Source organism: Athene cunicularia, assembly GCF_003259725.1.
Source record: "Athene cunicularia isolate RWA chromosome 3 unlocalized genomic scaffold, athCun1 chr3_part1, whole genome shotgun sequence".
NCBI lineage: Eukaryota > Metazoa > Chordata > Aves > Strigiformes > Strigidae > Athene > Athene cunicularia.
The window spans coordinates 55,854,044-55,869,115 of NW_020799097.1; the positions used below are offsets into that span (position 1 = coordinate 55,854,044).

The 15,072-nt window shown below is 34.2% G+C and overlaps 1 protein-coding gene across 2 annotated transcripts in view; it reads right to left on the minus strand.

The window, feature by feature from the left end:
- Positions 1-15,072, minus strand: part of TBC1D32 (TBC1 domain family member 32) — an 88,267-nt gene that overhangs the window by 39,623 nt on the left and 33,572 nt on the right. For both annotated transcript variants that reach the window (XM_026845643.1, XM_026845644.1), the window contains 3 exons: positions 13,778-13,866; positions 1,857-1,979; positions 559-667 (listed from right to left, as the gene is read on the minus strand). In XM_026845643.1, coding sequence (XP_026701444.1) covers positions 559-667; positions 1,857-1,979; positions 13,778-13,866 — 321 coding nt within the window. The remainder of the gene's footprint in view (positions 1-558; positions 668-1,856; positions 1,980-13,777; positions 13,867-15,072) is intronic.

Below are 15,072 nucleotides of genomic sequence, written 5' to 3' on the forward strand. Positions count from 1 at the left end.
GTATTTCCAATTTTATATATTCTATCTGTCTTTCCTGTGCTGACAGTAATTTGCATTTCATCTTTATGAGACTTAGAGCCAGTGAGAAACATAACATTTAAAGGAGTTTTTTAACAAACACTGCATTTTAGAGCATCAATGAAAGCTCCAGGTATAAGATACTGCAGATGAAAACCCAAGCATGGAAAAAATATCAAGCAAAAGGAAATATAAGAAATAGAAAGTTAATAAAGAAAACACAGAAATGTAAAAGTAAAAATAAAAAAAAGACAAATTGCATTCATTTTTATACCAGGAAAATAAACATTAAAATAGAGCAATATATACATTTCACCTGAAAACGGTATGTCCTAGACACATGCCAGTCCCCAGATAGTGGGAAGATTGAATTTTTCCAGTGTACCACTTCTTAAAAATTTTAGCACTTTATAAAGCTAAAGGTGGACTGGTATTTCTTAATATTAAATAATTTTTCACATGCTGAATTATCAGCAAGAATGTTCAATCAATAAAGAAAATGATTGAGGAAAGAGAAATCGTTAAACTTTAGATTCTAACCTTATCTAGTACTCTCGAAGGCAAAATCCTTTCCTGTGGTCCTCCAATCAGAGTTATCCTTACAAGAATATGGTTTCTCTCCACTGAAAGACCATCAATTATAAAATCTCTGGGAAAAAACAAACAAAATCCAAAAAACTCCAAAAATCAGAACCACTGTGATTCACCAACTGTTTAATTCAGAAATCTTCAACAAGCAAGAATACTTTGAGACACACACCAGAGTTAAAACACAACATGGAAAACACATAGGCATAAAGAAATAAACAGAAACATGAAATATTTTGAGATATCTGCAAGCATTATCCTAACTTCATCCCTCCCTACCTGCTGCTGATTGGAAACATCTGAACAATTACTGGACACAAAAGAGCAGAAAACCTTGCAAGCTTTGTTATGCCCACATGCTCAGTAATTAGGGCAGAGACAGTTAATGGACCATCAAAAGTTGCTCCTTATTTGGCTTACCAGCAAATTTCTGCTGTCACAAATAAGCAGAGTTATTCATAACACCACAGAGCCAAATTGCTGTCTGAAGTCACTGTGTAACCCAAGGTACAAAATTTTTTAAAATTAATAAATATCAGGTTTTATACACCAAGTTTCTTACAACTTCTTTTCCTTAGTAAGGAAATAGTAGGTTTCATCCTCAAATGGTAAACAGTCACCTACATCTGCTGAGATTTCACCCACACTTTGATTTAAATTCTGTACTGGTCCCATATAGCAAACAGTAAGAGGAAAAGTTCTTAAAATTCAGCAATCTGAGAGAAAGCACAAAATATCTGTGAGTAAATGACCGTCCACTTCTGGCCCAAAAATGCACTATTCATTTTCAAAGGATGCACTCCGCAATTTTACTTAGAACTTGGGAATGGAAACTCCCAGAACCTGGAAAGTCAACTAAGTTATCAATAAATAAACAAACAAAAAAACCCGACAAAATACTGATGGTGCCTTTAATTCATAAACATTGAAACAATACCCTGATTTTATATTTGCAGGGTTTTGTTTTGGTTTTTTTTCAAAGGAATAAGAGTAATACAAATAAAAATGAGAAAAGTATTTTCTCTTTTATTTCTTACACTTCTGAGGTGGATATGGGAGAAAGAATAACACTGTTGTATTTTTAATAATTTAAGATTGATGACAAGCGTGCATGTAAGTAAACTTCTGCACATTAGAAGCCAACTTCAGTTGAGAGCATTTGTATGTTTAAAGTCACCAAGGTACTCATGTATTTGTTCTCAGGAGAGAAGTTGACAGTTAAAGTAACATTTACATCAGTCACTTCTTACCCTTGTCCTTCTGAAGTTTCTGTGACATTCTCCTCCTGAGCAGTTAGCAAAACCTGTGACACTTTATACTGAGTCTCCAAGAGCAAAAGGGTATTGAGCTCACAGCATACCACATTTAACAACCTGCAGAAGGACACATTGCAGTGATAGTACATCAGTCAGGAATCCAGTAATGAAGAGTAAGACAAAGGCAAACATGTTTATGAGATCTCAAAATGGAAAAAACGTAAAACAAAACCTCAGAAAAAAAACACCTTAAAGTGTCTGAAAAATACCCAGACAGAACTGGGTCAGGAACACTCTTTCATATCCTTTTTAGCCACTCAAGTGGCACAGCCTTGAGCAAACAGGGAATGGTTCCCCACAGATTTTGTGTGAACAACCAGAGAAAATACTCACTGGTCAGCTCAGTCTGCTTTTGAGTTTGTATCACAGAATAACAAAAGTGACACAGACTTAATGAGACATTCCATGTGAACTATGTAGAAATTAGACAATAATATGCTGGTAAGGCAACTCAGAATCAGATTGTCTGAAGGAGGAGGAAGGGAGGGAAGGAGACAAAAAAATAAATATTTCCTTTAGAAAACAGGCTTTTCAGTAATCAAGTTAAACTCAGTTCAAAAGCAATAAAAGATTTAACACATAACAAACGTTAAAAACAAATCTGCTGTGTTTTTTTTTTTATTTCAGAGAAACACAAAATAATGACAAATGAAATTAATAATAAGAGCACATGACAACACATTACATACAATTTTCTTTTATAATATCAGACAAATTAACGGTGAAAATACTCCAATCTATTTCATGTAAATCTGATGTAGGGCAATCCAAATCATACTAATTTTGGAGGGTTTTTTAACTAATCTATTCACTCTAACACAATAACAAAATAATTTCTTTGAAGGCTTCCTTCTACTGGAAAATAATACGACTAAACATTCTTCTTGTTATTTTTATTTTCTGTTTTATCACAGTCATAAAACGCAACATAAATTAAGTCAGATTAGCATTATATTTTGCATTCACGTAAGACTTGATATGAACTAGAGAACACATACAGTTTGAAATCTGTAGTCTGTTAGCCAATGCTTATTTTCTTCCATGTAATTCCTAATATGCTTCTACTGACAATAGCAAAAACTGATAAGCCATTATCTGGATAACTTAACACCTGCAAATTCACACAATTGGGGCCAAGGATTAAATAGTCAAGATGATAATATATCTTTTTCTCTTTTTTCTCTTTTTAATATAACTTGATCTGTTCAATTTTGTCCTTTTTTTTATGTTAACTATTTCCTGACAATTTGTTCTGAGTACTTTTCTAAATCAGAGATGAACAAATGTCAGTTCAACTATAATTTTCTTTATTATTATATAGAATAAAAATCCACAAAAAGAGCACTGAAACCATTATGAAGATGGACCATTTCTTCTGTTAAGTATAATGACTTTAAATGGCAAAGAACCTGTTTCCAGCAGTTAAAAACCACCTGGGAGAAGACCGACGGTTGAAAAACCTTATAACATCTCCTCTGGTACACAAAGTAGAGCAAAAAAATAAAACCAACCAAAAGCAAATAAAATTAAGTAGAAGGGATAGCAGTAGGATAAATGACAAAATATATGAGATCTAACATGAGCAGCCTCTGCTGGGATATTCAAATGAAATTTTCTTCTACATGGAAGAATCCATTTAAAAATACCATCACTGAAGTACAGATATTTAGTTAAAGACAATATTCCACCGCTTTACCTTCCAAAGCCATAAATGCATAGAATAAAGTTTGAAGGAAAAAAAATAAATCACATTGTATAGTGTGTGTATTTGTGAAAATGCTTGAATATGGCTGTAGAGGTTGGTTTGTTTGTTTGCTTTTAATTGTATTTGGAACATAAGAATTGCATCAGACCACCCAGCTCAATATCCTATCTAGAAGGGATGCATGCTTATGAAATGTTATAAAACCTTGACAGATATAATACAATAAAATCAAAGCATATATTTGATATACGTAAAATTTTTGGTTTAAATGCAGAAGATAGAATGCCCAACATAAATGTTGCTGAAAACTGGAAGATATGCTTTGATGCCAGGTCTTGTACCTGTGAAGAAATAACCCCATGCAACAGTACAGGCTGGGGACTGAGACATTAGAAAGCAGCTTTGCAGACAAGAACCTGGGGGTCCTGGTGGACAACAGGTTGAACATGAGACACCAACATGCCCTTGAAGGCCAAAAGCATCCTGGGCTGTGTAAGGAAGAGTACTGCCAGAAGGCCAGTGAGAGAGGTGACCCTTCCTCTCTACCAGCACTGGTAATGTCATACCTGGAGTGCTGGGTCCTGTTCTGGGCTCCCCAGTAAAAGCATTAAATGGACACACTGGAGCAGGTCCAGCAAAAAGCCACAAAGCTGATTAAGAGCTTGGGCCATCTGACACAGAGAAAGAGGCTGAGCAAGCTGGGATTGCTCAGCCTAGAGAAGAGAAGGCTCAGGGGAGATCTTGTCAATGTGTATAAATACCTGTCGGGAGGGTATGAAGATGGAGCCAGACAGTGAAAGGATAAGAGGGAATGGGCATGAATTAAACCACAGGAATTTCCATTTTAACATACTGTGATGGTGATGAAACAGTGGAACTAGTTGCCCAGAGATCTTGCAGCAACACCAGCCTTGGACATACTCTAAATGAGGCTGGACACAGCCCTGAGTAATACTCCCCAGTTGAACACACTTTGAGCAGAGCAGTTGGACTACACAATCTTCCATCTCCCTTTCAATCTTGATTCTATAATTCTGTGAAAACTACTAGTAAGTTATACCATATTTACAGGAACAAATTGCAATACAGATAAAGTAAAAGGTTACCTGAAGACAGTCTTTTATAGAACAATAACTTTAAAGAAATTCAGAAAAATCAGAATGAATATAATAGTTGTGAAAATAGGGTAACATTATAAGTAATAATCATCTTGTAATTGTTATATTATTATTATTATAGATTATTATTACTTATTATAAGTAATTTTGGTTCTGAATTGTGCATTTCCTGTCCTATGTCATCCATGTCTTGGAGGTTGTTCCCTGGATTTTACCCCTTCAACTATAATATCACAACTAATACTTCACTGTAGAAATCTCTAGTCTGAAAGAAGGAATGCTAACTAGTATTTGTGTACCTATGTAAACTGATTATCTCATTGGTTTTGGTAGACGGAACCGTAATGACTAATTATGGCAGAACAAAAGGTCCTTCATGGGATATAAATATAACGCAGCTAGTAAATAATTCTAGCTTCTAAACCTGTTAATTTTATATTGCCTCTCTAAATTTTTTTCACCTGAAAATAATATAATTAAACATCTATGAATTTCTCTAAGTTGCTAAAAAACCTCATTATGAGGATATCATCATATGAGGATATTATCATTATTATCATATTTCTCAATATTTTTTCTGAGTTCCTTTTAAGAACACAAAATATGATTATCCCTGTACTCCCATTTTCTCAGTTATCTTCCTCCCCCCCCAACTTTAAATCACATCTCTCTCAAACACCACCTTTATTATGGTAAACCCAATTCTAGCTTTCTGCAGTTCCAACTACACTCTCATAGACTATTCTTCCTTACTTTCATAACATATGTTCTTTCCAAACCCAGTCTGATGCTTTGTCCTCACTTCAGGGATGCCTGTAAATGCTCAATTGGCAGTGAAAAATGAAAGATATTGTTCTTGGATAGTGTTGTAATAGTCTGTGGTGGGTTGATCATCCAGCACCTAAGCACCCACCTAGTTGCTCACTCACTCGGCAGCACCCACAAGCAGACCAATGCCAGGCTCTGAGCAATGGCTACCTGTAAGACCAACCCGCCACCCCCAGACGTTGTGTGTGTGTGTGTGTGTGTGTGTGTGTAAAAAAGCCAGCTCTGTTGCTGAGCAGTGTTAGCAACACTTTTAGTCACAAATCCAAAACACAGCACAATGTGGGCTGCTACAAAGAAAATTAACTCCATCACAGTCAGTACATAGTCCCAGCAAAAGGTAAAATTTCATGCTATAAGCAGAAGTCCATCCACCGTAGGGGGGAAAAAAACCCCAGCAAATCCAAAGTAAATTATATTGCAATCTCAGTAATATGTGTTCAGGCAGTGTGTAATGGCTAACCAAACCTGAAATGCTTGCATCTATACTGTATGTAAGGTGTTCCAGTGATGCGACCCCAGAATGGAGGATTAAAACTGGTCTTTATTAAAAGGTTTCCTCGTGCCTTGCAGTTACTGCCTTCTATAGATACAGGCATGGATGATTCAGATCAGTGCAAAATATACAGCATATTTGTAGAGAGCTCAGCTATGGGACAAGGTAAGGTCTGTCTTTCTCTCCCAGGAATCAATATTAAAAACGTAAGTTAAAAAAAACAAGGACTGGAACCTCTTTGAAGTAGGCAGGGCCTCCTTCTTCCTAAATGAATTATGTATACCAACAGAAAAACCCAAAGCAAAATTTTCATTAAATAAATTCCAGTGTCATCATCATGGGGGACAGGCTCAAAACATTTAACATCAGAGCCTACATTACCAATTGAATTTATTCTTTATTATGCTTTGAGTAAGGGACTGAGCTCCAACAAGAACACTGATCCAAACTGCAAATAGCAATTACTATCGTGTGCAAGTCCAGTACACAAAGGCAAATGGCTAGCAAAAAAAACCCCAAAAGCCCAAAAGCTACCTAGTCAGCATTAGAACACAAATGGCACTTGGAAGCTTTAGCCATACACAGCTTTGCGCGATGCCTTTGCAGACTGAACAAAGGGCATTAGTAATGAGCAGACAGAACATGCCTCTGCATGTGGTCTTGCTAAAGAATCAAGCTTTTAATTGTCCCACTGAAGGCAATGCTCATAGTGGTTTTGAAAAATACAAGATCTTCTCGATACAGAGTATTTACCAATACCTTGAGTATACCTCTGATGCCTGGGGCACTGGAAGCTTCTACCTCAGGGCAGTCATGTTTCTCCCAGTTAAGAAAACTCAGGAACTGATGTATTCCTCATGGTGTTTTCCACATGAAAAGATTTTCAAAAGAGCACCTACAGCAGTTTAGCTACCCAGTGTATTTACAACTCACATGTAATGTGATTGTTAACGGTAAAAGAGTTTCCCTAGACAAACAAAAATCTTTTCATGAGTATCACTGGCCAGCCTAGAGGACTCAGAGTGAAGCAGATTTTAAATTGCAGGAAGTGAAACATTTTAATTTCCCTCAGTGAAGAAAAACAACCATCAACAAATAAGTGACATAATCCTATCACAGAATCTGCTGTGATAGGATTATTTTAATTTATAAACCTAATAAACGTCTATTAACACATAAACTAACAAAAAACTGAATTAACTGTATAACTACACGATGTGGAAGCATGCCACCATAATCTTGTTGCAAATCACCATCCCTACTAATGTAGGCTATGTCCTTTTTCACCTTTGGATTATTAAACAGGGGTTTAAGATTTACAGGACAAGTGCATTCCAGTGATCACTACTACAGAAGACTTGTCTCTCACACACATCCAGCATGCACACTTGTAAGGAAGAGGTTCATTTCCAAAGAACTGTGTATCACTTACTAAACAGAAACCACACTTGAAATAATAGAAAATGGGTCATTAATTAACTCAATCAGTTGTCCTTATTTAAATGAAAAAGGTTTGGTTGAAAATAACTGGAGGACTACATAATCCTTCATGCTTCTCTGTTAGGCTCAATTCCTCCCCTCTCACTATACTCCACACTCCCTTCAAGAGGAGGAACTCTATAAACATGGCTTTCTTCCATTCACAAAGACATAAGGGTGTTGAATGCCACAGGATGTGGCATGAGAAGGGTTTCTTCAACACATCCAGCCAATAGCACCATAAATCTTATTGCAAGAGTAAATGTACCAGCCAGTCAGTCAAATGTTAGTGAGCAAAACGATTCATCAGTGACATTAGACAACAGTGATCATGGGCTATGACAGTATATTTAAAATAAAGATATATGTAAAGCTAGAAGTACAGTCTTGTTTCTGGCTCTGCAATGAAGACGGAAAACAAAAACATGAACTAGAAAAAAAGTGCCATGTTTTCCAAAGGGGAAAATTAATTTGTTTAAAAATAGTTTTAAATAAAAAAGTCTTGCTTCAATTTATAATAAATGAGATTTTAAAGAATTATATACAAACATTTTCAAAAAGCTTCTGCTCCTCATAATGCTTTTTAATAAAAAGATAAAGAAGGGATAAATCTGAACAGCACGTTGACCTGAGGAAAAGAATGATCAGGATTCGTATCTTCTACCTTTAAAAAACAAGATAATTTATGTTCCTTCCATTTGTTGCAATCATTAAAAATCACACATTCTCTTAATTAACAATACACATAATGTAAGTACAAAAGGGAACAAAGTATTTCATATGCTGAAGCTACCTCATTATTAAAATTCAATTATATACAAGACAGTGTGTCTACAATGCAGATGAAAACACAATGGAAAAGAATGCAGCAGTGTTTAATATCTGTATTTCCTAAACCCACAAGGTTATCTCTTGCCTATCACATTCTTGTTTATCTCCCAGTTCCTGTAGGATTTTATTCATTCACCTGTATTTCATTGGAGTGCACTAGATGAAATTTTGACTAATGCATACTGCTTTGAGGCAAATTTGAAGACACTGATTGATTTTCATGTCAGTATAGTGTAAGCCATTTAAATTCTCTTTCCTAAATCTTTCTCTTACTAGTTTTGTATGCCAACAGAAATAGATACAATGCATCTTTATAAACTTTTGCACCCATTCAGCAAGCAATTAAATGAGTATTATAAGAAAACATTCACCATGGTATTTTATACGATGAAAAAAAAAGTGTGACACTAATGTCAAAATATTTATTACACAAATCTGAAAATAACAAGTGTATACTCTTTTTCTATCTGTAGCAGGCTCTGTAGCTCTACAATCCTGGGGTTGATATTGATGAACATGTGACAGACTAATATTTACAATTTTCTATAATCCCACAGAAATATAAATGCATTTAGATGATTCAAAGAGAGCATTGTAATAAATACTCATTTTTCAGCCTTACCTTATACCTTTCATTGCAGTTCAAATTACGATTCTACAAAGCAGATTACCTTCAGATATCTCTAATGCTAAGCAAGCATATTGTGTCTTAAAATTAAACTGTTCCATCTGAAGGAACAGGATTTACTTGCAGAGTTTTTCCAAGTATTTTCTTGCAGAAAGCCAAACTCTTGAACTAAGTGCTGTCCTTGTTGCTTGATGCTCACTAGCATGAGGTGTTTTAGCGAACAACTGTGTGGCTAACAAAGATTCTTCTGATTCACAATATACTTACAAAAGATATTTTAACCTCACAATATTTATGAGTTTTACTAACCTATAGCCAAAAGAAGCCACTGAGGGAAAAAGAAAAAAAAAAAAAAAAAAATCAAGTGGCATATGTATACAAAATAATCAAAGAAAGGGTTGCTTTTTTTCTTCTTTTAAGTATTCAGATGCCTATTACTGCCATATTACGATATATCCAAAAAAGGGAAAACAAATTTCCAGGAAAAGTATATGTTATAGAAGTACTCTGTTAAATAAGGGGGATTTTTGCAAAGCTGCCTGTAGACCAACTCTAATCACCTCCCACTGCCCACAGTCTATGCCTATTCCCAGTAGTATTCCCAGAAACACTGTTTCTCCTGTTTTATATGAAAGCCAACACTGATGGAGTATCTTTGAATTTATTTTGGAGTATTGATACTTTTTAAGTATAGGGGGTTGGTTATTGAAGGTAAAAATTTGGTACTTCACTGCACTAATTCAGCTAACAACACAGTATCACTAACATTCACAGAAAACTCAAGTTACTGAATAGAGAGAACAGCAATATGTAAATGCCTGAATAATGCTTTAGGCAGAGGCTTTGAAAATATATAGTATGCATATACTTTCTTGGCAGGCTGTAAAAACTCACAACTCATGGATGTATGCACTGTACTGAAATACTAGATAAGTTGCTTTGATACCATATAATTCATCAGTCTGGAAGAAAAAGTATGCTACTACTGTTTACTTAATTCCTTTGTTAAATTACAGAGATTCAAAGAGCTTGGCCTTGAAAGGGAGGTGGTTAAGATCTCTAGTGTCACACCTTTATGGAAATTGTTCTCTCACATCCAATAACTTATAAGATCAATGGGTATACTTCTTAATTTAATGATCAACTTTATTTCTCTGATAGAAAATTCTCTGTGTTTAGTAGGTTTAAAATTTATTACTTTGATTGCTGCTGTGAATTTCCTTCCTCTAGGATTTGTTGCCTGACAGCAATTTAAGTTCAGAATCTTCTAAAATAGAAAGATGATTGAGAATTTTTGCATTAGTTCCTGTGCATGCAGATTTTTCAGCCTGTACAAAAGAGACAGACTTCAGAGGTCTTTTATCAACCAATATTGACTGATTGAGAGACTTCCTGATTCTAAATAACTACAGATCTGCTTTGAAATTGAAAGTTGAACTGATAGTTTGAAAATCTTTCTATACATGGATTAGGAACTGTCTAATTTTGTTGTTCTATTCTTACCTCCAACTTCTCGCCTAACGTTTCCCTTCAAATAATTACTTTATTTCTTTTTAAAATGAGTTTAAAAGGACCTTCAAATGAATAAATCTCACCCTAGAAGGAAACAATACCTGCACTTAAAGGAACACCAGATCAGTGTCTGAAACTACCGAAGAAGAATCTTCAAGATACTTTCCAGTTAAGAATTACAAGAAAACCAGATTTGCATATTTTACCTTGATCACACAGAACCGAGGTCTGTATGAATGCACTCTAGGGAGCATTCTTTATAGACTGTTGGCTATGCACAACTGTATCTAGCTTCCCTACATTTTCCCTTTGATTTCTGCTGCATGCACGCCACTTTTCAGAGCGGGCAAGCTTGAAAGGGGAAGTTGACAGCAGAGCCTCTGCATCACTGTCCTTCAGAATAATAATTCAGAATTCATACTTATTCAAAATGAAAACAATCATCCACTAGAAAATATAATATTAACATTAAAAACAAATAGATACATCTGTGCATTATGGATTAAACAGACTGTGGAAATACCTATATATTCTAAGTTTTATATGTAGTTACACAGTTAGTAAATAAAATAATTTTAAGTCACTGATGTACAATATACACATAAAGAAAAATGTAATTCTAAATCGTAGAAGTTGCTTAACATTCAAATAAGCAAATTCATGATTCTTGAACAATAAGAGGGTGTTACAGGATCTCAGAGTATAACATATAAGTTAAACAGATCTGAAGTTCAGCACTCAACTCTAGGTGAGCCACATGTACAAAGTATATAGCTGTGTATATCTGAACAATTAAAATAATATGGGTTTGGTTGTACTACTAGTATTAGGTCTAGCAGAAAGAAATGTTTCTAGACAAATATTTCACTAAAATCATTCAGTCACAAAACTGCTTGGTTTTTCAATGATGCAGTTAACATTTAAATATTTTATTTCTACATAGCAGCAAAGAGAAATTTAGATATTTTCCTCTTTCTAATTAACTTTCTAAGTTTTCAGCGGTATTAAGCATCTGATATTTGATCTAACTGCTGCTGAATTTGGTATTCTTGATGGAATGTGGTCAAGGAGCAATCCAACTACTCAAGGCAAGGTTCACTTTACAGAACATAGATGTCTGCAGCCAGCAGTGCTTATGGAAAAGCTCATAGAATTTCATTTCAAAAGGTATTTAAAACAAACTGTATACCTCTCATATTCAGAAAATGTAGCCTGGGGTTTCTTGCAAGGCTTAATACTGTAAAATATACAGTAAGCGTGACAAATTCCAGAATCATCCAGAATTCTGGTATCATTTTAATAGGGAATTCTGAATAACTATGTAAGAATAAAAATTCTCTTTGTGCAGACAGTTGAATTAGTTACAATAAAAGGCTTATATGTGACAATTCTGTATTATTTGCAAAAAACATTTGTACAGAAAGCCTCACATGCTCATGAAGAGCCATTTAATCAATAAGAAAACACGCTCTTATATTATCTGTGGTATACACAGGCCCATATTAAAATCCCTAGAATTGTATCTTCCTTTCTTGTACAGGAAAGGCAGAGAAAGGCAAGGGGGAAAGGGCACAGGGCTTTTGAACAATAAAAAAAAAAATAAATTAAAAACTGTTAAAAAAGTTAAATATGAGGTCCTAGGTATCACTGAGATTCCAAAAGTGCCTGCAGAACATGAAGCCTCTACTGAAACTTATATTTAAATGTTTTTAAAAAATATTTTCTTTTTTTGATTATTACAATATCTACCACTTTTATGTGGTAGGTTTCCACACTGAAAATGACTTTGTCAGTCTCCAGCAGAAAATGTTATTACCACAGTGAACTCTAAAGCTTATCTGTGTAAGAATATAGTTTCTTTTACATGACTTCATGACATTGTTACATTGCTCATATGTGTACTTCTGCTGCTTCACAGGGTATAGGCTTTGATAAAAGTATTGTAAGTATTCAACACAACTTCAGTGCATGATCCATGTATTTGTGTACCAGTCTCTGTCTCACAGCATGGGAGTCAACTGCTTATGCAATAAAATTGAACAATTAATTTTTCTCTGGACCTTACTAGGGTTTCTTATACCACTGTAGGAGAAATCTCTTATCTTATAAAAGGTAGACCACAATCTAAAAGTGAACTATTACCTTAAACTGTAAAACTTTCCCTTATCCCTAATTAAATCAAAGGGAGTTCTGCCAAGCTTTTTATGGAGTCAGTATAATTCTAAATGAAGAGTAATATCTTAATTTTTCAAATTTCATCTTAGGACATATCATTCCTAGTCAACTAGTGATTTCCTCCAAAGCAGAATTTATAACTTCTAATTTACATGCCAAAATCATGTATCTCCCAGCTCCAAATTCTGCTACTGTTCATCTCCTCCATGCTCATCCTTATTAGCAAATTACACTGTATCTTATGGTTATTCATACATGCTATGAAACAATTTTATTGTGATATCAAAATACAAATACAGCTGCAGGAAGCTAATGTTGCAGTACTTTATCAATTCAGCTATATCTTGCCCAAGCAAGGTTATCAAAGTTTTCCATACTATGAAGTACATTCCATCAGATCTTTTATTTCAATTGCACAAAATATGTTAACAAAAATGCGAATTCAAGGATTTATATACTCAACTTAGGAAAACAGAAAAAAAAAAAAAAAAGCAGAAACTAATTTCTATGTTACAATATTATAAAACACAATATTACAAAACATGACCATGACAGTGTAAGTGTATTTTAAGTGTTCCTTCAGGTTCTAGGAATGTTTGGGATCAAATGGTACTCTCCTTCTCAAAATAAGTTTATTTTGCGTTAAACTGGTTATACTGGTGATAGTTACACCAATACTTTAAAAAGTAATTTTAAGTACAGGGAGACTAGATAAACCAAATTCCGATATAACACGGTAAAAAAACCCTTTATTTATTTATTTTGGTATTATTTTTGTTTTATGCATTACAATGGTTGTACCACATGTTCTTTTCAATCAACGAGGTAAAATAACAACATGCAATTTCTATTACTGCTTATCGTATTATAATATATCCATTTACAAATAATAAGATTAGATACATCACTATTCTCATTTTGTAGGCCATTTTTCATTTAATCTTCTTATGTTAGAAAAAAAGAAGGAATTTAAGTTTCATGCATAATAAAAACCAAACAATGTTATCTTAGCAGAAGCAACACATCCAAGCATGTTATACCTTATTTATTTAATGTGACCAGAGAATAAAAAAACAAGCATCTTACCTCAGACCAAAGATATGTGACTGTTCATAACTGAATAGGGAATGAATTTTAGCTTCTGAATTCAAAATTATAAGCCTGTCAATGATATCCTGCCAAAGGAAGACAAATGTAAAAAAACCTCATGTACGATTTTATATTTTATGCACGTAATAGTTTCACAGGGATGTTTACTATAAAATGAAAACTATTATTAAAATACACATTGAAATTATTTCTGTAAGAAGAGGTGTTTTAAACCATAAAAGTTAATGGCAAAAAGAAACCATACAGAAGGTTAAGGAAAAATAAAATCTCCGTTAAAAAAAAAATAAAATATCACTAAACATACATCATAGTATATCAAGTATCCTAATCCTTATTTACTATTAAAACACAACAAAAATGTTAAACTGTGGTTTGTATGTTTTAAATGTGTATGTACCTATTTTAATGAAAAGAACAGAAAATCCTTTAGTATAACACCCTTTCTAACACTGATTATTACTACATTCTTCAAAACACAGCCATTTATTCTCAGTGTAGCAAGGCTTGGCTTGGATGTTAAGGCTTACATCTTTCACCCCACAGCATCTCATGTAATAGACAACAACCTGTGGCTGCTTCCCACTTCTTCCACAAATCCAACCTTATTATATTCCCCTCAGGTTCGCTGCATATCCAAACTGCTTCTGAAGAAATTATTTTATTAGAAGACTAAGAAACACATTAAAACATTCACTGTTGTTACTGTCTCAGAGACAGAGTGCTGTGCTATGGTCAGAACAAAAAAACCTACAGAGTCCTTATGGGCTTTATTTAATCTGAATTAAAAACAAACTTTTATCTTCTCATTTAAGAAGCATAGTTTCAGAAACAGAAGATGCAGTTATTATTCAACTGTTTAGATCAATGAGTTATTTCAGTATAATATGTGAGAATAGTTAGGATCTATGCTTTCACAAAATCAACCAAAGCTCTGGTTTTCAGCACCAATAAGAGTAAATGCCAGCAGCAGAAAAAAAAAAAATCTAGAAATTGTCAAAGTAAACTGTTTTCATAAAATGCATTCTTAATTAAAATACTGTGAAACCATATTTTCCCTATTCCATTTTTTTGAGCTGCAGGGGAGACAGATGTGAAGAACGCACTTTTTCCATATAGTATGTTCGTAATAGTGCTGGTTTTGGCTGAGGTAATTTTCTTCATAGTAGCTAGTATGGGGCTATGGTTTGGATTTGTGCTTGAAACAACGTTGATATATCAGGGATGTTTTCCTTATTGTTGAGCGGTGCTTACACAGAGTCAAGTCCTTTTCT